Source organism: Scyliorhinus torazame, chromosome 6, assembly GCF_047496885.1.
Source record: "Scyliorhinus torazame isolate Kashiwa2021f chromosome 6, sScyTor2.1, whole genome shotgun sequence".
Taxonomy (NCBI): domain Eukaryota; kingdom Metazoa; phylum Chordata; class Chondrichthyes; order Carcharhiniformes; family Scyliorhinidae; genus Scyliorhinus; species Scyliorhinus torazame.
Genome location: NC_092712.1, coordinates 225,254,905 through 225,276,854, shown reverse-complemented (window position 1 = coordinate 225,276,854; position 21,950 = coordinate 225,254,905). Strand labels below are relative to the sequence as shown.

General features: G+C 50.8%; 1 protein-coding gene across 3 annotated transcripts in view; it reads left to right on the top strand.

The window, feature by feature from the left end:
- LOC140425321 (adenylate cyclase type 2-like) overlaps positions 1 to 21,950 on the top strand; it is a 1,061,108-nt gene that overhangs the window by 738,147 nt on the left and 301,011 nt on the right. For all 3 annotated transcript variants that reach the window (XM_072509476.1, XM_072509475.1, XM_072509478.1), the window contains exon 5: positions 538 to 687. In XM_072509476.1, the coding sequence (XP_072365577.1) occupies positions 538 to 687 (150 nt within the window). The remainder of the gene's footprint in view (positions 1 to 537; positions 688 to 21,950) is intronic.

Here is a 21,950-nt window from a genome sequence, read left to right as displayed (position 1 = left end):
TGCATGTTGAAGCCCCCGAGGGACGAGGCGGATTAGAGGGAATTTTGGCGGGCGGTTGGAGTGTCCTAGAGTAGGTGAGGGGAAGAGGGCAGGAGACTGTGGGGATTGAGGTGGTTCAGATAGCAATAGGGAAGATGCAAGCGGGCAAGGCAGCAGGGCTGGATGAGGTCTTAGTGGAGATTTATAAAAAGTTTTGGATAGACCTGGTAGAGATGTTTTAGGATGCGGTGGCAATGGGGGCACTCCCGGAGACGATGGTACAAAGATCCATTTTGTTGTTGCTAAAAAAGTATTAGGATCCAGAGGAGTGTGGGTCGTACAGACCGCTATCTCTGCTGAATATGAATGCCAAGGTGTTTGCGCTTAGATCAGAAGAGTGTCTTGCGCAGGTGACTGGGGAAGATTGGACGGGGTTCGTAAAATCTGTGTTATGATCAAGCAATTCTCTGCACTTGGAGCCGAAACACTAAATACGCACTGTTAAGGTATGGGCATTGCTGAAAATAAATGCTCTTATTTTAATTTGATTTTATCTAGATCATGGCGAATGTCATTATTTTCATCTGTGGAAATCTGGCAGGAGCCTACCACAAGCACCTAATGGACCTAGCCCTGCAGCAGACATATCAAGACACATGCAATTGCATTAAGTCACGTATCAAGTTAGAATTTGAAAAGCGACAACAGGTAAATATTTATATTCCATATGTACATTGTGTACCAAACACGTTTTCTGTTGAGAAATTTAACACAGGAATGGAGCTAACATAATCCATGCAAAATGATCTTGATCAGTTAATTGTATCCTTAGAGTTTAGTTATGTAAGGAATTTGGGCTTGAACTTGACAAGGAACCAATTGAGTGACACGTCAACTTGTAACAAGTTGGAAGGATATATTAACTATGAAAATATACAACTTAACAGAAGCAGACAGTAATTTACCTGCTCAAACAAGCTTTTACTTCTTATTTTAACCACGGATGGAGGAACATGCTAGGATTTGACATGTTGTCTTTTCTTGCTTTTTTGTTTCATCTTTATCCCTGATGTTAGGCTGCCATTTGTGATGGTCTCTTTCTCTGCTTTGGCAAGAATTCTAAGCTCACTCTTTTTAAGAGTCAGAGCCCCCACAAGCACAATCTCTTCTAACCGGGTGATTGTGATTCAGGTTGCGTGCTCTGTCCATATTTGGCTTCCCGAGTGCATGACCATCTGTCATTGGTCCTTAGAGCACGTTATGCCCAAACTTGTTCAGATCCTGTCTAGACAGAGCCGCTGTACTTGCCATTCTGCACATACACCATGGTCATAAGACCTATTGTTTCAATTTCAGCTGGTTAGAACTTGTCTTCAGACAACTATACGGATACAGCGATGTGTCTCTGGTCACATATATACTTCTCAGGTCAGGAGTTCACCAAACCCAATGTAGTTGCATGCAAACATTAAATTGAAAATATTTATAGAAAACTGACAAACTATTTATGTAAAACCAATTTTCCCACAGTGTTTCAGCCTGGCTCATTTAATAGCAATCTTGATTCTCAGTTGGAAGGGTGTTGGCTCAAGCCCCATTAGATAAATGAGCAGCTTACCAAGGTTATTGAAGGAACAAGGAACTTCTGGGAAGGTCAAACTTCCTCTGAAACTCCCCCCGACCCCAACTTGGAACTCAGCACCCAGTTTCTTTTCCTAGCCCCCATGTTGACGAATATCGTAAACAGTTCTATCTCTTCAGACGTTGACCCCCCCCCCCCCCCATCTCCTCTAAATCTGCCATAATCATCCCTCTCCTCAAAAAAACAACTCTTGACTCGACTGTTCTTGCAAATTACCATCCCATCTCCAACTTCCTTTCTTCTCCAAAGTCCCTGAATTGTAATTGTCTCCCAATGGCTTTCTCAGAACACCCATGTTTAAATCCCTCCATTCAGTTTTCACCCCGCAACAGTATTGAAAAACCTCTTATCAAAGTAACTAAACATATTCTGGGTGTGAATTAACGACCGCGTTGCACCTGGCGCGGATCTGACGGGCTGGTTAAATAGCAGGAGAGGCCAAAATCGGGATCTGGGCCAGACGCAAATCGATTCGCTATCTAACCGAACTGCTCCCGGTGCGGGTTCCAGATACTGCCCTAACGTGGCAAGAAGATAGTTGAAACCAATTAAGTCCAATCTCCATCTCATTAGTGAGATGAAAATCCAATCTAACGGCCTCCCAGGAATTAACTGGCTCCCCAGCGTCATATCCTTTTAAAAAACAGGAAGCTGGCGCAATGGCTGCTGAGGGGACTGAGAAGGCGAGTAGTCATTTTGATTCCCCCTTGATGCACTATCAATTACTACAATACAAGAGTAGAGAATAATCGAGGCTTTATTAAGCAGAGTTGTGTGGCCTCCTGCACCTGCTACCAGAATGGGAGCACCTCCGTTGAGCACACACATTTATACACCGCCTACTGGGCGGAGCCAGCAGGCAGGGATTTACCCCCCGTACCTCTAGTACAGGAGCCTTACCGTACTACATCTAATATACAGTTACTACATCTAGTATACAGTTAGTGGTGACTACCACATTCACCCCCTGTTAAAAAAAGAGTCCAGCGGGCGTGGTGGAAAAATTTACAGTTCAGGCACAATCTACAGGTTCAGTTGGTCGGGTGCCTTGATCCTCCGCTGTGATCGCCTCGGTCCCGGTAGTGATGCGGGCGCCGACTTGGTCGCCTGTGACTCCAGGAGCATGTTGTCCTCGTCTTCATCCCCGAGTGGAACCAATGGGAGTACTGACCGTCCTGGGGTGGGGGCTGTGGTGAGGTGCGCTGGGGGGAGGGTGCGCTGGGGCAATCGAAGGGGGGGGGGGTTGTCGGGTGGTGGGCCGTGGGTGGGGATCCAGCTGGTGCCAGGTCCCGGAGTGAGACTGTGTCCTGGTGCCCGTCGGGGTGCGCCACGTAGGCGTACTGTGGGTTCGCGTGCAGTAGTTGTACTCTTTTGACCAACAGGTCTGCCTTGTGGGTCCGCACGTGTTTGCGGAGGAGGACAGGTCCAGGAGCTGCCAGCCATGTTGGGAGTGAAACCCAGAGGTAGACTTCCTGGGGAAGGCAAGGAGACATTCATGGGGGGTTTCGTTAGTTGCAGTGCAGAGGAGTGATCGAATGGAGTGAAGCGCGTCGGGGAGGACATCCTGCCAGTGGGAGACCGGGAGACTTTTAGACCGTAGGGCCAGCAGACGATCTTCCAGACCGTCCCATTCTCACTCTCCACCTGCCCGTTTCCCCGGGGGTTGTAGCTGGTCGACCTGCTCGAGGCAATGCCCTTGCTGAGCAGGAACTGACGCAGCTCATCGCTCATAAAGGAGGATCCCCTATCGCTGTGGACGTAACCGGGGAAACTGAACAGGGCAAAGATGCTGTTGAGAGCTTTAATGACTGTGGCAGAAGTCATATCGGGGCATGGGAAGGTGAAGGGAAATCGGGAGTACTCATCGACCACGTTCAGGAAGTACGTGTTTCGGTCGGTGGAGGGGAGGGGCCCTTTGAAGTCCATGCTGAGGCGTTCAAAGGGGCGGGAGGGGAGGCCTTCACCAGGTGCGCTCGGTCTGGCCGGTACTCTGCGCCGACCTGGCAGTCTCTGGTGACAGCCCTGACCTCCGCAATGGAGTAGGGCAGGTTGCGGGCCTTTATGAATTGAAAGAACCGGGTGACCCCCGGGTGACAGAGACTATCGTGTAGGGCCTGGAGTCGGTCCACTTGTGCGCTGGCACATGTACATCGGGATAGGGCATCGGGGGGCTCGTTGAACTTCCTGGGGTGATACAAAATCTCGTAATTGTAGGTGGAGAGCTCGATACTCCACCTTAAGATTTTATCATTTTTGATCTTACCCCGCTGTGTGTTGTTAAACATGAAGGCAACCGACTGTTGGTCAGTGAGGAGAGTGAATCTCCTGCCGGCCAGGTAATGCCTCCAATGCCGCACAGCCTCCACGATGGCTTGGGCCTCCTTTTCGACAGAGGAGTGCCAAATTTCGGAGGCATGGAGGGAGCCGGAAAAGAATGCCACGGGCCTGCCTGCCTGGTTGAAGTTGGTGGCCAGAGCGACGCCGATGCATCGCTCTCGACCTAAAAAGGGATGGACTCGTCGAATGCGTGCATTGTGGCCTTGCCGATGTCTGCCTTGACGCGGTTGAAGGCCTGGTGGGCCTCAGCCGTCAGGGGGAAAACTGTGGAGTGAATAAGTGGGTGGGCCTTGTCCGCATAGTTGGGATCCCACTGGGCATAATAGGAGAAAAACCCCAGGCACGTTTCAGGACCTTGGGGCAGTGGGGGAGGGGGAGTTCCAAGAGGGGGCACATGCGGTCGGGGTCGGGCCCTAGAACTCCGTTTTCCACAACATAGCCAAGGATGGCTAAGCGGTTGGTGCGAAACACGCACTTCTCCTTATTGTATGTGAGATTAAGGAGTTTGGCGGTGTGGAGAAATTTGAGAAGGTTAGCGTCGTGGTCCTGCTGGTCATGGCCGCAGATGGTGATGTTATCTAGGTACGGGAAGGTGGCCCGCAGTCCGTACCGGTCAACCATTCGGTCCATCTCACGTTGGAAGACTGAGACCCTGTTAGTGACGCCGAAGGGAACCCTAAGGAAATGATAGAGACGGCCATCTGCTTCGAATGCAGTGTATTGGCGGTCCGCCTTGCAGATGGGCAGCTGGTTGTAGGCAGATTTCAGGTCCACTGTAGAAAAGACCCAGTGCTGTGCAATCTGATTGACCATATCAGATATGCGTGGGGGGGGGGGGGGGTACGTGTCGAGCTGCGTGTACCGATTGATAGTCTGACTGTAGTCACGACCATCCTGTGTTTCTCCCCAGTCTTTACCACTACCACTTGGGCTCTCCAGGGGCTGTTGCTGGCCTCAATTATGCCTTCCTGCAGCAGCCGCTGGACCTCCGACCTGATGAAGGTCCTGTCCTGGGCACTGTACTGTCTGCTCCTGGTGGCGACGGGTTTGCAATCCGGGGTGAGGTTTGCAAACAGGGAAGGTGGATCGACCTTAAGAGTTGTGAGGCCGCATACGGTGAGGGGTGGTAGGGTTCCGCAGAATTTTAAAGTTAAGCTTTGGAGATTGCATTGGAAATCCAGACCGAGTAACAGGGCAGTGCAAAGGTTGGGGTTGACGTAGAGCTGGAAGTTGCTGAACTCTACGCCCAGGACGGTGAGGGTCGCGATGCAGTACCCCCGGATTTCCACGGAATGGGATCCGGAGGCCAGGGAGATTCTCTGGGTAACGGGGTGTACCGTGAGGGAGCAGCGCCTTACCGTAGACGGGTGGATGAAGCTTTCCGTGCTCCCGGAGTCAAGAAGGCAGGAAGTCTTGTGCCCATCGATTTTCACCGTAGTTGTCGCGGTTGCGAGGTTATGAGGCCGGGACTGGTCGAGGGTGATCGAGGCGAGCTGCGGCTGGTGATGGGAGGCCCCGGGCTGGTCGGCGGTGGTGGCAGGCGATGAACGGCCAGACGAAGTTCACGATGAGCAGGGGTCCTGAGGCACTGTCCAAAATAGCGCTGAAGATGGCGCCCACGTGGCGCACATGGCGGGCGGCGTTAAAGATGGCAGCGCCCATGGGCCGCACGTGTTCTGTAGAGAAGAAGATGGCGGCGCCCATGGGCCGCACGTGGTCTGCGGGGACGAAAATGGTGGTGCCCACGGGTTGCACGTGTTCTGTAGAGAAGAAGATGGCGGCGCCCACGGGCCGCACGTGGTCTGCGGGGACGAAAATGGCGGCGCCCACGGGTTGCACATAGGGGGTGTAGGAACGCTGGGCCTAGAAACAGCAGCGATCGACCGGGCCTGGCACACAGCAGCAAAATGTTCCTTCTTTCCGCAGGTCTTGCAGGTTGCGCTCCATGCCAGGTCAGCCCACAGAAGTAGCATTTAGGCCCCCCGGGGTTGGCTTGCGCAGGTTTGGGGTGGGCTGGGGGCAGTAGCTGGTGGGGCCCACGATGTCCATGAGGGTGCCGTGCGGTCGGGGGCGTACGACTGTACGTTACGGGAGGCTACTGTTAGGGTGTACCCCCCTCCAATAGGCGCTGGCGGATGTACGACGACCCCATGCCCGTAACAAAAGCGTCTCTGATTACAAGTTCTGTATGCTCGACTGCCGAAACTGCCTAGCAGTCACAGTTCCTCGCCAGGATGTGCAGGGCACGCCAGAAATCGGGGAGTTGCTGTCTCGTGGACAGGAGGTGCCTGGCGTAGCGTTTGTTAACCGGCCGAACGTAATGTCCTTTCAGGAGCTCCAGTGCTTCAGTGTAAGTGGGCTCATCCCGGATAAGGAGAAAAATATCAGAGCACACGTGAATAAAGGACCTGGAGCTTCTGTGCGTCCGAGGGTTGTTCAGCTGATGATCGGAGGTAGCTTTCGAAGCAGGCTAGCCAGTGGTCGAAGGCTGACGTGGCATTGGCTGTTTGAGGGTGCAGCAGTAGGCGATCAGGCTTGATACGAAGTTCCATCACTGTAAAATCTCTGCTTAATAAATTGATGCACTATCAATTACTACAAGACGAGAGTAGAGAATAATCGAGGCTTTATTAAGCAGAGATGTGTGGCCTCCTGCAGCTGCTACCAGAATGGGAGCAGCTCCGGTGTGCATACACATTTAAACACCCAGCAGGCAGGGATTTAACCCCCGTACCTCTAGTACAGGAGCCTTACCGTACTACATCTAATATACAGTTACTACATTTAATATACAGTTAGTGCTGACTACCACACCCCTCATGCAGCCCAGGGGCACTGGAGCTGCTGGCCCAGTGCTCCGGAGAGGAAGGGGGGAGGATGCTGCCCTCACCTCCCCTGAGAGGTTGGGGGGGGGCTGGGGTATATGTTGGGGGCCAAACAGGAAACAGGCAACAGCTTAGTGAAGTTACCAGCATCTGAGCCACCTCGCGCTCTCTCCTCTACCTGCAACTCCCAGCCACAGGACATGACGGAAGACCGAGTGAACACAGCCTTTTTGTCTGTGGTGGGAGTCCGGAATAGGGTGCTCGTCCTCCTGCCATGCTCTGTGTCAGTATGACTTACCGACTGGTCTGCTGCTGTGAGTGGAGAGGGAGCGGTGGATTGATTTGGATGCTGTGACCCTCTTACCCAAACGAAGATCCTTCAACCATCACCTTGTGCTTTAGTTTCCAATTGAGCAGTGCTTTGACATTAAAATTCTCATAATTGTTTTCAAATCCTTACATGGCTCTTCCCTCCCTATATCTGAAGCCTTCCCTAGATTATCTACTGTTCTGAGGAAAATGCCATGAAGTCATGCCTTCTATTATTATACGAGGAAAGCAAGTTCATGTTCTTTCTTTGAAATCCCACATCTTCTCCATGATCCAGCACTTCTCCCATAACAAAGAGAACAAACATTCAATGGCATATGTAAGCAAAGACAGACAGGTGACTTCTGAATGAATGTTTAGCATCCTGCACAAGTTTAACAAGTGAAAAGTGATAGATGACCATGAACACTTTCTCCTCCAGGATGGTGACACACTGCATGCTTGATACCTCCTGCCCATAATGTCCATCACTCATTCTTCAAGTGCAGACAGCAAGATGATGAATCATTGCCCTGCTCTGCAGTCTGCTCTTTGTTATTGTGTGCAAGCCTGTCCAGAAAAAAATAAGCCAGTGCGTCATGGTTAGAACAAAAAAAGGTTTTGAGGATGTATGTACCAGGGTAGAATAATGTTGCTTGTGTGTGAAAGATGGCTGAAGTGAGAGATAAAGGATGTAATTTTGAGGAGGGTAACTGCAGGACAATGATATGAAGGATGCTGTTGTAATTGTTGGAGAATGCTGGTCATTGACGGGAAGTTGAAAGTGCTGGGATAAGAGTTAGACCTGAACTGAGAAAGGAGTGTTGGGAGTGTTTAGGGTGGCACGGTGACAAAGTGGTTAGCATTGCTACCTCACAGCCCAGGGATTAGGGTTCAATTCCGGCCTTGGGTGACTGTGTGGAGTTTGCACTTTCTCCCTGTGTCTGTGTGGGTTTCCTCCATGTGCTCTGGTTTCCTCCCGTAGTCAAAGATGTGTCGCTTAGATGGATTGGCCGTGCTAAATTGCCCTTAGTGTTCAAAGATGTGCAGGTGGGGAGGGTCGGTGCAGACTCGATGGGCCAAAGGGCTCCTTCTGCACTGGAGGGATTCTATGTTCTATTCTATGTTCTCTAGATAGCAATTAGGAACCCTAACTTAGTCATCCTAGTGAGGTAATTTAACTTTTTTCAACAGTGCAACCTGTCTTGGGGAAAAGCTGACACTCCTGCACTCAATTACCTCTGCCCACTAATGATGCTTGCCTTGATATCCTACTGTCTTGTGGATAGAACAACTTCCTCCATCAAAACCTCGAACACTGTTTAAAACTGGAGGGAGTCTTGCAGCAATGAATGTGCTTCACACTGTGTAATATCTCCAGTAACAGTATATTTTCTTTTAAATTCTTTGCGCAATTCCTATGTTAAAACTAGATTTATCTTTAAATGGAATCTTTAAATTGCTTTCTCTTTAATGTGTTGTAGAATTCAGTAAAAAATAATATTTTAGGCTTTGGTTTACCCTGATGCCTCATCCACATAGCTATAATTCAGGTCTTGTTTCCCACAGTGGTAATTACACCAGTGATGGGAGGAAAGCTGTGGTGGTAAATGTTGTCTTGATTACTTTTGGAGCAAATCTTTATGCCCAGGGAGGGCTAAAAAAAAGTTTATCCGTAAGATTTATGCCAATATATTTCCGGTCCATATTTTCAAAGTATTCTCTGTTCGCTTTTAAAATCTATTGCTGTTCCACAACATTCACATCAGACAGGTTTCATCCAATTTTAAGGAGTAGCACAGAGCAGCAAATTAGCTCAGCTTCATTGCATTTATAAATATCAGGACGTAACTTCCAAGCTCCCCAGAGTCTGATACAGGTGAATAGAGGATGTGCTGCAGAATCGCTCTTGGAATTTTACAGGTAAGGTTTGATTGGCAATTGTCGAGAAGTGCTAACTTTCCGCTGGAAAATATCACTGCGCTGGATCCATCAGAAAATGTGATTTAAATTGCTAACTTTGGATGGTTCCACCAAAGTTACATTAATAGTTACTCAGAAAAAGTGAAAAGAATTAAAACCACTTCTAACTTTCTCCACATCCCTGACCACCTCAAAGAGTCTCTCACACCCCGATTACCTCCATGGCGCAGTTTTCCCCAACACCCCAAGGCCCATGGATCTGACCCAACCCGCCCAACATGCGGACCTGATCTGACACTCCCTCAACACGCAGATGTTTTTAAAAAAATTTAGAGTACCCAATTCACTTTTTCCAATTAAGGGGCAATTTAGCATAGCCAATCCACATAGCCTGCATATCTTTGGGTTGTGGGGGTGAAACCCAAACAAACACGGGAAGGATGTGCAAACTCCACACAGACAGTGACCCAGAGCCAGGATCGAACCTGGGACCTCGGCACTGTGAGGCAGCAAGGCTAACCCACTGCACCACCGTGCTGCCCTTCAACACGCAGATGTGACCTGACCCCCGCAGTCCCGACTTGATCGCAGACCCTACCTCCCAACCTCCGATGCCTGCATCCGCCCACTCCCTCCGAAACCCCTGACCTTCGACCTCCACCCCACACCCCCCCAACCTCCTGACCTCCAAGCCACTTTGGCCTGTGGATCCGACCCGCCACCCTCCAACCTGACCCCAGCCCCAACCTCCTTGATTTTTGGCCTCCCAGCCCACCGACCTCAAATCCCTGCCACCGCCGCTGACCTCCACACCGCACCCTCTGACCCCCACAACCTCAGAAAGTCCCAAAAGGAGGCAGGCCATCCAGTTTATTGTGTTGGTACCAGCTGAAAAACAGTTGCCAGACTAATCTGACTTGTCAGCTGTTGATCCGTAGCCTTGTAAGTTACAGTGCTTCAAGTGTATATGCAAGTATTATTAAATATTGAGGATCTCTATCACTCTTTCAGGCAGTGAGTTTTTAGACCTCTGTATGAAAACATTTCTCCTCTACTCCCTACTAGTCCTTCTGCTAATCACTTATATCTACGCCCCCAGGTTATCAACATCTGCCAAAGGAAATATTCTTTCTAATGCACTCTGTCAAGGTCCCTCATAATTTTATGGACCTCATTAAAGGCACTTCCCTCAGTTTTTGGAGAATGTCCAAATCCACTAACAGCAGTAAAGTATGCTCTAATGACTCTTCTTCCTCCCAACACACCATGGGAGATTGGATGTGTTTGATGCGAGTACGGAAGATTGGACGCAATCTCTTCAGTACCAACATTACAACGGGTGACAAGCACCAAACGGCAATCTCTTGACTGCCTGTGGAGTGCCCACCTTCAGTGTAATCAGAAGGCTAATGTAACCCGCTGTGCTGGACATGAAGGTGTTTGAGGAGTTGGTAAAGCTAGTGGCAGACCATTATGAGCCTAGCTATCGGTTATCATGCAACGGTACCGCAACACGGCTGAAAGAACCCCGGGGAGTCTGTAACCGCGTTCTTGACATATCTAAGGAAACTGGCTGAGTTTCCCTAGACATGTGAGTATGGCCCATCGCTTTCGGAAATGCCACGGGACAGAATAGTCTGTGGTGTGGATAATATGGCGACACAACGGAAGTTGCTCGCCGAGCCACTGCTAGGCTTAAAGAAGGCAGTGGAAATCTCTCTGTCGAGAGAGAGTGCAGAGAAGGGAGTGCAAGAGTTGCAGGGAATGGAAGTTAATCGTGTGGGATGCACCCCTCCCGGTGTACAGCACCCACTGAAGTGGGAACCCCCGGTACCTGGCCCTGGACGAAACAACACCGAGGTCAGGGCCGATGGTCTAGGTCCAAGTCAACCAAGGAGGACCCGTCTCCCGAAACCAAAGATGATTTGGGGCGTGCAGCCGGAGAAGTTGCACGGAGCAGACACCACAGGGTGGGCATCAGCTCACCACTCCATTGGAGCTAGGCATCAGCCCAGATCCCGCACCTTTCTCTTAGAACAGCCAGTGCACGAATATATGCAACTAAATTGCATTGCGGCATCCAACGTTTCCCCCATTAGAATCACCGTTCACATAAGCAACCATTCTTTGGAAGCAGAATTGCACACGAGAACCACCGTCTCGATCATTGTCAGGCAAATATTTGAGAAAATTAAATCGGGAGTACACTGTCTGCAGTTACGAGATACTGAGGCAAGATTAGCCACGTATACAGGAGAGCCGCTGGACTATGATGACAACAGTCCGAAGATTGCCACTCATTATAGTAAAAGGACATGAACCCAGTTTGCTATGATATGATTGGCTGCAGCGTCTCTGCCTTAATTGGCAGCAGATTTTCCAGATGGGCTCCGGAGCCTCCGGAAGTACCCTGAGGTTTTCCAGACCGGCTCGAGGAAAATAAAAGGGGCCACGGCGAAAATTCATATAGACTCTGAATCACAGCTTAAATATGTTTAGGCAAGCCTGGTTCCCTATGCGCTGCTACCAAATGTTAAAGCAGAATTCAGATGGCTAGAAGTCCTGGGGATTATCAGGCTGGTTAAATTCGCCGATTGGGCAGCACCAGTAGTCCCCGTCCTAAAGCCGGGCAAAACTGCTCGCCATTGTGGCAATTATAAACTGACTGTGAATAGGGCCTCCAGATTGGACCGATACCCGATGCCTCGGATCGAGGACTTATGTACAAAATTGGCCAGCAGTCACTCATTCGCAAAGCTCAATATGAGCCAAGCATACCTCCAACTGGAATTGGATCCTGAGTTTCAGCGGTACGTGACCATAAATATCCACAGGGGGTGTATGAGTACACTAGACTGCCTTTTGGGGTATCATCACCATTTTCTAGCAAGTTATGGGAAATATTCTGCGAGGCTTGTCGTGTGTGGCAGCCTATTTGGATGACGTTTGGTCATGAGCAGGACAGAACATGAGCACCTGAGCAATTTCGATGAGATGCTCCGCCACATTTCAGAGACGGGCACATCTCTCAAGCGAGGGAAGTGTGTTTTTCATGCCAAAGAGGTTGTCTATCTAGGGTACTGGTAGACCAGGAGGGTCTACACCCAGTGGAGGGAATGATCCGTGCCACCAAACAAGCCTCCACACTGGAAAACACAACCAAATTGCGATCATTTATGGGACCACTGTAAACCACTGTGGCAAATTCATCCCAGGCCTCAATCATTCTATCCCCCTTGCATACCCTGCTTAAAAAAGAATCAGGAATGGGCATGGAGAAGATTGCAGGAAGAACATTTGATAATGTGAAACGGCAGCTGACTTCATCCTGCCTGCTGACGCATTACGATCCTGCGAAACATCGCCTAGTCACATGTGATGCCTCGCCTTACGACATTGGTTCCGTTTTGTCACATCGGATGGGCAACAGTAGGGGGCGGCTGATTGCATTCGCCTCAAGAACACTGGCTGTGGCTGAGCGCAATTATGTGCAGATCGAGAAAGTAGGTTTAGCCATGGTCTTTGCTGTAAGAAAATTCCATCAATACGTGTATGGGCTTCATTTCATGGTGTTGATTGACCACAAACTGCTGTTGGTAGTCTTCACAGAGGATAAGGCCATTCTGTCCATAGCATTGGCCAGAATCCAGAGATGGGGCCTCCTACTGGCGGCGCACAAGTATAGATTGGAGCATTGGCCTGGGACACAGTTTGCGAATGCTTTGAGTCGACTGCCGCTGCCGATGAGATCACCGATGCTCCCCAGAGCCGATAAAGTTTTATAGCCGCGTTGAACTTCATGGATATGTTGCCAGTTATGGCGGCCCAAATACATGAGTGGACACAAAAGGGCCCCCTATTGCCCCAAACCTACTGTATAATAAGATACAGGGGCCAGCATCGTAAATGAATCAATGAGCTTAAAGCTTCACCACCAAAATAGCAGAGTTCAGTGTGGAAGACGGTATCCTCCTCTGGGGAACTTGCATTGTGGCCCTGTACAAGTGTCAGGACTCCATACTGAGGGATCTTCATTTTTAAAAAATATATATTTTATTCACATTTTTTTGGCCAAACAAAACCATACAAAGGTTTTCCTTTTTACAACAGTAAAACAGTATAAATAACAGTGGCCGTTTTTAACAAATAAATAAATAATATATGAACTAAATGGCAACTGCCATATCAAAAATAATAACTCTCCAAAAATAAAATCCAACAATCCAATATGCATAGCCTATTACAAATATCTATACAAAAACACCCAAGGACCCGCCCGCCCCCCCCCCCCCCCCCTCCCCCCTGGGTTGCTGCTGTTACCTTCCCATTTCCTTTATCGTTCTGCGAGGTAGCCAATGAACGGTTGCCACCGCCTGGTGAACCCTTGAGCCGAACCCCTTAGTGCGAACTTTATCTGTTCTAGTTTTATAAACCCTGCCATGTCATTTATCCAGGTCTCCACGCCTGGGGGTTTGGCTTCCTTCCACATAAGCAATATCCTTCGCCGGGCTACTCGGGACGCAAAGGCCAAGACATCAGCCTCTTTCGCCTCCTGCACTCCTGGCTCTTCTGCAAACCCGAATATAGCCAACCCCCAGCTTGGCTCGACCCGGACCCCCACCACCTTCGAAAGCACCTTTGCCACCCCCACCCAGAACCCCTGCAGTGCCGGGCATGACCAAAACATGTGGGTGTGGTTTGCTGGGCTTCTCGAGCATCTCCCACAGCTATCCTCTACCCCGAAAAATTTACTGAGCCGTGCTCTGGTCATATGCGCCCTGTGTAAAACCTTGAATTGTATCAGGCTTAGCCTGGCGCACGAGGACAATGAGTTTACCCTACGTAGGGCATCAGCCCACAGCCCCTCCTCAATCTCTTCCCCCAGCTCTTCTTCCCGTTTCCCCTTCAGCTCATCCACCATGATCTCCCCCTCGTCCCTCATTTCCCTGTATATATCTGACACCCTACCATCCCCCACCCATGTCCCTGAGATAACTCTATCCTGAACCTCCTGCGTCAGGAGCTGCGGGAATTCCCTCACCTGTTGCCTCGCAAAAGCCCTCAGTTGCATGTACCGAAATGCATTCCCTTGGGGCAACCCATATTTTTCCGTCAGCGCTCCCAGACTCGCAAACGTCCCGTCTATGAACAGATCTCTCAGTTGCACAATCCCAGCTCTCTGCCATGCTCCAAATCCCCCATCTATTCTCCCCGGGACAAACCTATGGTTATTTCTTATCGGGGACCGCACCGAGGCTCCCGTCCTTCCCCTATGTCGTCTCCACTGCCCCAAAATTTTTAGTGTTGCCACCACCACTGGACTTGTAGTGTATTTCTTCGGGGAGAACGGCAACGGCGCCGTCACCATTGCTTGTAGGCTGGTTCCCTTGCAGGACGCCATCTCCAATCTCTTCCACGCCGCTCCCTCCCCTTCTCCCATCCACTTACACACCATTGAGATATTGGCGGCCCAGTAGTATTCACTTAGGCTGGGTAGTGCCAGTCCCCCCCTATCCCTGCTATGCTGCAAGAACCCCCTCCTCACTCTCGGGGTCTTCCCGGCCCACACAAAACTCATGACACTTTTCTCAATTCTCTTGAAAAAAGCCTTCGTAACCATCACCGGAAGGCACTGAAACACAAAGAGGAATCTCGGGAGGACTACCATTTTGACCGCCTGCACCCTACCCACCAGTGACAGGGGCACCATGTCCCATCTCTTAAAATCCTCCTCTATCTGTTCCACCAATCTTGTTAAATTAAGCCGGTGTAAAGTTCCCCAACTCCTGGCTATCTGAATCCCTAAGTACCGGAAATCTCTTGTTACCTTCCTCAGCGGTAAGTCATCTATTCCCCTGCTCTGCTCCCCCGGATGCACCACAAACAACTCACTCTTACCCATATTCAATTTGTACCCCGAAAATTCCCCAAACTCCCTGAGTGTCTGCATTATCTCAGGCATCCCCTCCACTGGGTCCGCAACATACAGCAATAAATCATCTGCATACAAGGATACCCGGTGTTCTTCTCCTCCCCTGAGTACTCCCCTCCACTTCCTGGAGCCCCTCAGTGCTATGGCCAGGGGCTCAATCGCCAATGCAAACAGTAACGGAGACAGGGGACACCCCTGCCTCGTCCCTCTATGAAGATGGAAGTAATCAGACCTCTGTCTGTTCGTGACCATGCTCGCCACCGGGGCCCTATACAGCAGCTGTACCCATCCGATATATCCTTCTCCAAAACCAAATCTCCTCAGCACCTCCCACAGATAATCCCACGACACTCTGTCGAATGCTTTCTCGGCGTCCATCGCCACCACTATCTCCGCCTCCCCCTCTGGTGGGGGCATCATCATTATCCCTAGCAACCTCCGTATGTTCGTGTTCAGCTGTCTCCCCTTAACAAACCCAGTTTGATCCTCGTGGACCACCCCCGGGACACAGTCCTCTATCCTCGTCGCCATCACCTTGGCCAGGAGCTTGGCATCTACATTTAAAAGGGAAATGGGCCTGTAGGACCCACACTGCAGCGGGTCTTTTTCCTTCTTCAAAAGGAGCGATATCATTGCCTCCGACATAGTCGGGGGCAGCTGCCCCCTTTCCCTAGCCTCATTAAAGGTTCTCGTCAAAAGCGGGGCCATTAAGTCCATATACTTCCTATAAAATTCCACCGGGAATCCGTCCGGTCCCGGGGCCTTCCCCGCCTGCATGCTCCCAATCCCTTTTACCACCTCCTCCATCTCAATCTGTGCTCCCAGTCCCGCCCTCTCCTGCTCCTCCACCTTAGGGAATTCCAGCTGATCCAAGAAACACATCATTCCCTCCTTCCCTTCCGGGGGCTGAGCCTTATATAACCTCTCATAAAATGCCTTGAACACCCTGTTCACTCTCTCCGCTCCCCGTTCCATCTCTCCCTCCTCATCTCTCACCCCACCTATCTCCCTCGCTGCTCCCCTCTTCCTCAATTGGTGGGCCAGTAGCCGACTCGCCTTCTCTCCATACTCATATTGTACACCCTGTGCCCTCCTCCACTGTGCCTCTGCCTTACCCGTGGTCAGCAGGTCAAATTCTACATGTAGCCTTTGTCTTTCCCTGTACAGTCCCTCCTCCGGTGCCTCCACATATTGCCTGTCCACCCTCAAAATTTCTTTCAGCAATCGCTCCCTTTCTTTACCTTCTTGCTTCCCTTTATGTGCCCTTATGGATATCAGTTCCCCTCTAACCACCGCCTTCAACGCCTCCCAGACCACTCCCACCTGAACCTCTCCATTGTCATTAAGCTCCAAGTACCTTTCGATGCACCCCCTCACCCTTAAACATACCCCCTCATCCGCCAATAGGCCCATATCCATTCTCCAGAGTGGGTGCTGTTCTTTTTCCTCTCCCGCCTCCAGGTCTACCGAATGTGGAGCGTGGTCCGAAATAGCTATGGCCGTATATTCCGTCCCTGTCACCTTCGGGATCAGCGCCCTTCCCAAGACAAAAAAGTCTATCCGTGAGTATACTTTGTGGACATGGGAGAAAAATTAGAACTCCTTACTCCTAGGCCTACTAAATCTAAAGGGGTCTACCCCACCCTTCTGCTCCATGAGGTCCTTGAGCACCCTGGCCGCTGCCGGCCTCCTCCCGGTCCTGGACCTCGATCTGTCCAGCCCTGGATCAAGCACCGTATTGAAGTCTCCCCCCATTACCAACTTTCCCGCCTCCAGGGCCGGGATACGTCCCAACATACGCCTCATAAAATTTGCATCATCCCAGTTCTGGGCATATACGTTCACCAGAACCACCGCCTCCCCTTGCAATCTGCCACTCACCATCACATATCTACCCCCACTATCCGCCACTATGGTCTTTGCCTCAAATAGTACCCGTTTCTCCACTAAGATAGCCATCCCCCTGTTCTTCGCATCCAAACCCGAATGAAACACCTGCCCCACCCATCCTTTACCTTGACCTGGTCTATCAGTTTCAGATGCGTCTCCTGCAACATAACCACATCTGCCTTTAATTTCTTTAGGTGTGCGAGTACCCGTGCCCTTTTAATCAGCCCGTTCAGCCCTCTCACGTTCCACGTGATCAGCCGGGTTGGGGGGGCTCTTTACCCACCCCCCCCTTGTCGACTAGCCATCCCCTTTTTTAACCCAGCTCCTCACCCGGTTCCCACGTACCCGTGTATCCCCCCGACGGCGCCCTCCCGCCTCGACCACCCCACCCCATAACAGCTCCCCCTTCTCCTTAGCAGCAGCAACCCAGTTAACCCCCCCCTGCTTCCCCCCCCCCCCCCCCCCGCTAGATCCCTTTCTAGCGTAGTTGCACCCCCCATGTTGCTCCCAGAAGTCAGCGAACTCTGGCTTACCTCGGCTTCCCCCCTTGTCCTCGGCCCCCACTGTGCGAGACCCCCTCCTTCCTGCGTCCCTGTTCCCGCCAGAATTACCATAGCGCGGGAACAAAGCCTGCGTTTCCCACTCGGCCCCACCCCTAATGACCGGCGCCCACGGTTCCTCATACTCCCCCCACCCCCCCCCAACATGGGGAAGAGAGAAAAGTTACAAGATCGCAAGATTAACAAATTGAAAAATCATCCCCCCCCCCCCCTTTTTCCCCTCACCCCACATAATCACCCCACCACTTTGTCCCAAAAGTTCTTTCTCTCGCCAGACTATTCCAGCTTCTCGTCCACAATGAATGTCCACGCCTCTTCTGCCGTCTCAAAGTAGTGGTGCTTCCCTTGGTGTGTGACCCACAATCTCGCTGGTTGTAACATTCCAAACTGGATCTTCTTTTTGTGAAGCACCGTCTTAGCCCGATTAAAACTTGCCCTCCTTCGCGCCACCTCCGCACTCCAATCCTGGTATACGTGGATCACCGCGTTCTCCCAGCTACAGCTCCGAGTTTTCTTCGCCCATCTGAGGGCCGTCTCTCTGTCATTATAGCGGAGAAACCTCACCACTATAGCTCGAGGTATTTCTCCAGCCCTCGGTCTTCGCGCCAAAACTCGATAAGTTCCCTCCACCTCCAAAGGGCCCGTCGGGGCCTCCGATACCATTAGCGAGTGAAGCATCGTGCTCATATATGTCCCGACGTCCGCCCCTTCTGCGCCTTCGGGAAGACCCAGAACCCTTCAATTCTTCCTCCTCGAATTATTCTCCAGTACTTCCAGCCTTTCCACACACCTTTTGTGCTGTGCCTCGTGCATCTCTGTCTTCACCACCAGGCCCTGTATTTCGTCTTCATTTTCAGCAGCCTTTGCCTTCACGACCCGAAGCTCCTGCTCTTGGGTCTTCTGCTCCTCCTTTAGCCCTTCAATCGCCTGTAGTATCGGGGCCAACAGCTCCTTCTTCAACTCCTTTTTCAGTTCTTCCACACAGCGCCGCAGGAACTCTTGTTGGTCCGGGCCCCATAACAAACGGCCACCTTCCGACGCCATCTTGCTTTGAGCTTGCCTTCCTTGCCGCTGCTCCAGAGGATCCTCTGCAATCCGGCCGCTATCCTCTCCCTTTTCCATGCGTGTCCGGGGGGATTCCCTTCTGGTTTACCGCACAGTGTTTTTGGCCATTTAAATTGCCGTTGGGGCTCCTATTAAGAGCCCAAAAGTCCGTTCCACCGGGAGCTGCCGAAACGTGCGACTTAGCTGGTCATCGCCGCACCCGGAAGTCTTCCTGAGGGATCTTCATAACGGACACCCAGGAGTGTCCAAAATGAAAATGCACGCCCACAGCTATGTCTAGTGGCTGGGCCTGGACTTGGAGATAGAACGACTGGCCCAACGAGGCAGTGTGTGCCAGGAATTGTAGAAGCTCCCGCCCGCTGCACCTCTTCATCCCTGGGAGGGGCTGGGATGACCTTGGATACAGCTTCATGCTGATTTTGCCAGCCGTTTTCAAGGTTCCATCTTCCTGATCGTAATCAATGTGCTTTCAAAATGGCTGAAGTCCACAGGATTTTGTCCACGACTTCTAAAGTGATGATTGAGAAACTGCGACCCTTGTTTCGCATACACGGTACCCCAGAAGTATTAGTCACCGACAATAGCACATCATTTATGAGTGTGGAATTTAGGGGTTTGATTAAAACGGGGTGCGACATGTCCGCATGGCACCGTATCACCTAACTCAAATGGGCTAGCCGATAGAATGGTGCAAGCGTTCAAGAGAGGATTGAAAAAGCTGACCTCAGGCTCCCTCGACACATGCCTGGCTAGCTTGTTCCTGTACCACTACACATACCACAGCCGGCGTAGCACCGGCAAAATCTTTAATGTGTCACAGACTTCAAAACTTCCTCAGCCTTGCTTTTCCAGATATTGGCAGGAAAATATGCCATGGACATGAACAACAAGGGCGTTACCCAGACAATTGTAAACAAGCCAGACAGTTTGTACCAGGTGACCCGCAGTCTACGTTAGGAACTTTGGTGACGTCGCCAAGTGGGTTCCAGGCACAGTAATTGAACAAACAGGACTGATATTGTACCAGGTTCGGGTACAGGACCGAGAAATGAAGAGGCAGCTGAAGGCCAGCGATATGAAAAACTAATCCACAGGAGCCAGCTTTGGCTCAGACAGCCCCGTCACCAGCAGCTTCGTGGGCATCACCCCATGGGGGAACCGATGAGGAAATGAAGGAGATCAAGGATTCCAACTCCGACATGGAGACCAAGGCATCGGAGGTTTCTGATGGTGAACAGACCGACGAGCGGCCACCAGTGATTATCCAACCACGACGATTACCGAGGAAACGGCGTTCGCTGTCCAGATATACTCCGCCTAATCCAGCTCCACATGCACATGAAGCGCAGCTGCATGCGAAAAAGAGCAAGTGCCCTTCTATTCTGCACTCATCAGAGGAGCCTTCGAAATTTTGGGGGGAGGGATGTTATAACCCGCACGAGACTACGGGGTCAGACCAATTAGTCTCCTATGAGTCTCGTAGAGTATGAGCTTCCTTGCTGAGGGGCGTAGGCCCCATCAGTGGAGCTATGGACACTATTTATAAAAGCTCGGTTTGAGTGCGAGCCGAACAGCGAAGTCCCGACTGGGACCTGTGTGCAACATGTAAATAGTTACATATACAATAAATAACGAGTTTCTTTAAGCCTCTTGTGTGTACTCCTCTGTGGATACAAAAGGCTGGATTCCCTGTGCCGAAATCACGATCGGCGCAGGGGCGGAGAATGGCCGTTTACCTCAAAATCCGGTCCGACGCCACTCCCGTGATTCTCCGGTCCCCGGAGAATCACTCGGGAGTCTCTCGCACGCGAACTACGCGGCGCGGGTAGGGGGCCATTGACAGTGCCCCCCCGCGATTCTCCGAGGAAAACTGGCAGAGTTCCTGACGGCATGTTTCTAACCATCTATTGGTCGTCGGGCCGGTGATGGCTGCGAACTCTTAAGAAAAGTCCAGAGTGATTCGCCAGCGGGACATAGCCCCATTATTGGAGAATCCCACCCAATACGTTTCGACACAGATTTTGAGATAATCAGTGGAATCTTCCCATTTCTGCTCCGAGTACTGGATGAGGTGATAAAAAAGTGTGCAGCTCGCTGGCTGCAGTCAGCTTTCCTCGCCGCATTGTGCAGCACTCTGTAACAAAATAAAAATGGAGACGAGGTCCACGTTGTTGGAGTACGGCCACAAAAAGTCAGCAACATCGAGAATCCAAAGGGATTAAAGAGTGCCTCAATCTCTGATTTGAAAAAAAAAGAGATCTTGGGTCTTTGCGCACTTCAGGGGTTTAAAAGTGGAGGTGGTTTTTCTGCAGGAGACACACCTCCGCGTGAAGGACCATGTTAGGCTGAGGAAGGTGGGTCAGGTTGTCCACTCGGGGTTTGATTCAAAGTCGCAGGGGATGGCAATTTTGATGAATAAGAAAATGGGGTTTGTGAGCACGAAGGAAGTGAGGGACCCGGGTGGGAGGTATGTGATGGTGAGTAGGTATTAGAAGGGACGACGGAGGTATGGGTGAATGTGTATGCACCGAATTGGAATGAGAAAGGTTTTATGAGAAGTTGCAGGCAGCAATCTCGGACTGGGCCACACACCAGTTAATTTTGGGAGGCGATTTTAATTGTGTCCTAGAGCTGAGGGCAGATAGATCATGTCCCAGGTCAATGGGTAGAATACGAATGGCAAATGGGTGGGTTTATGGAAAAGATGGGTGTGGTGGATACGTGGCGCTTCAAGAACCCAGGAGGAAGGGAGTATTCCTTTTTCTCTTATGTATATCGGGTGTAAACAAGAACCAACTTTTTTGTGGTGAGCATTTTTTGGGGTGGAGGGGGTAGAATACGCGGGGATAGTAATCTCAGACTATGCGCCCCATTGGCTGGAGATTTGGCTTAGATCGGGACGAGAGCAGAAACCAAGGAGGAGGCTTGATTCGGGGTGTTGGCAAATGGAGGGTTTTGTGATAAAGTGCGGGCTGTGATTAAAAGTTATTTAGAATTGAAGCAAAACGGGTAGGTGTCGGCAGCCACATTTGGGAAGCGCTAAAAGCAGTGGTCCAACGGGAAATTATCTCGTTCAAGGCACATGCGGATAAGGAAAGGAGGGAGAAATATGAACAGCTAATGAACGAGATAGTGGAGGCACATAAGGAATACTTGATGGTGCCCACCACGGAGGGATTGGCAAGGAGGAAAAAACTAGAGTGGCAATTTGATAGGCTGACAACGGGGAGGGCGGTAGGACATCTGCGTAGGACAAGAGGGATGCAGTACCTATGCGGGGAGAACGCGAGTTGAATGTTAGTGCATCAGCTACGGAGGCAAGCCACATCCAGAGAAATATTGAAGCTATGGACTGGAGCAGGGGATGTGGTGTCGGAGCTGGGGAAGATAAACGAGGCGTTTAAGGATTATTATAAAGAACTGAGCAGGGCTGACCTGAGGGGTGAAGAGGGGGACATGGGACGGTTCTTAGACGGACTGGAGTTTCC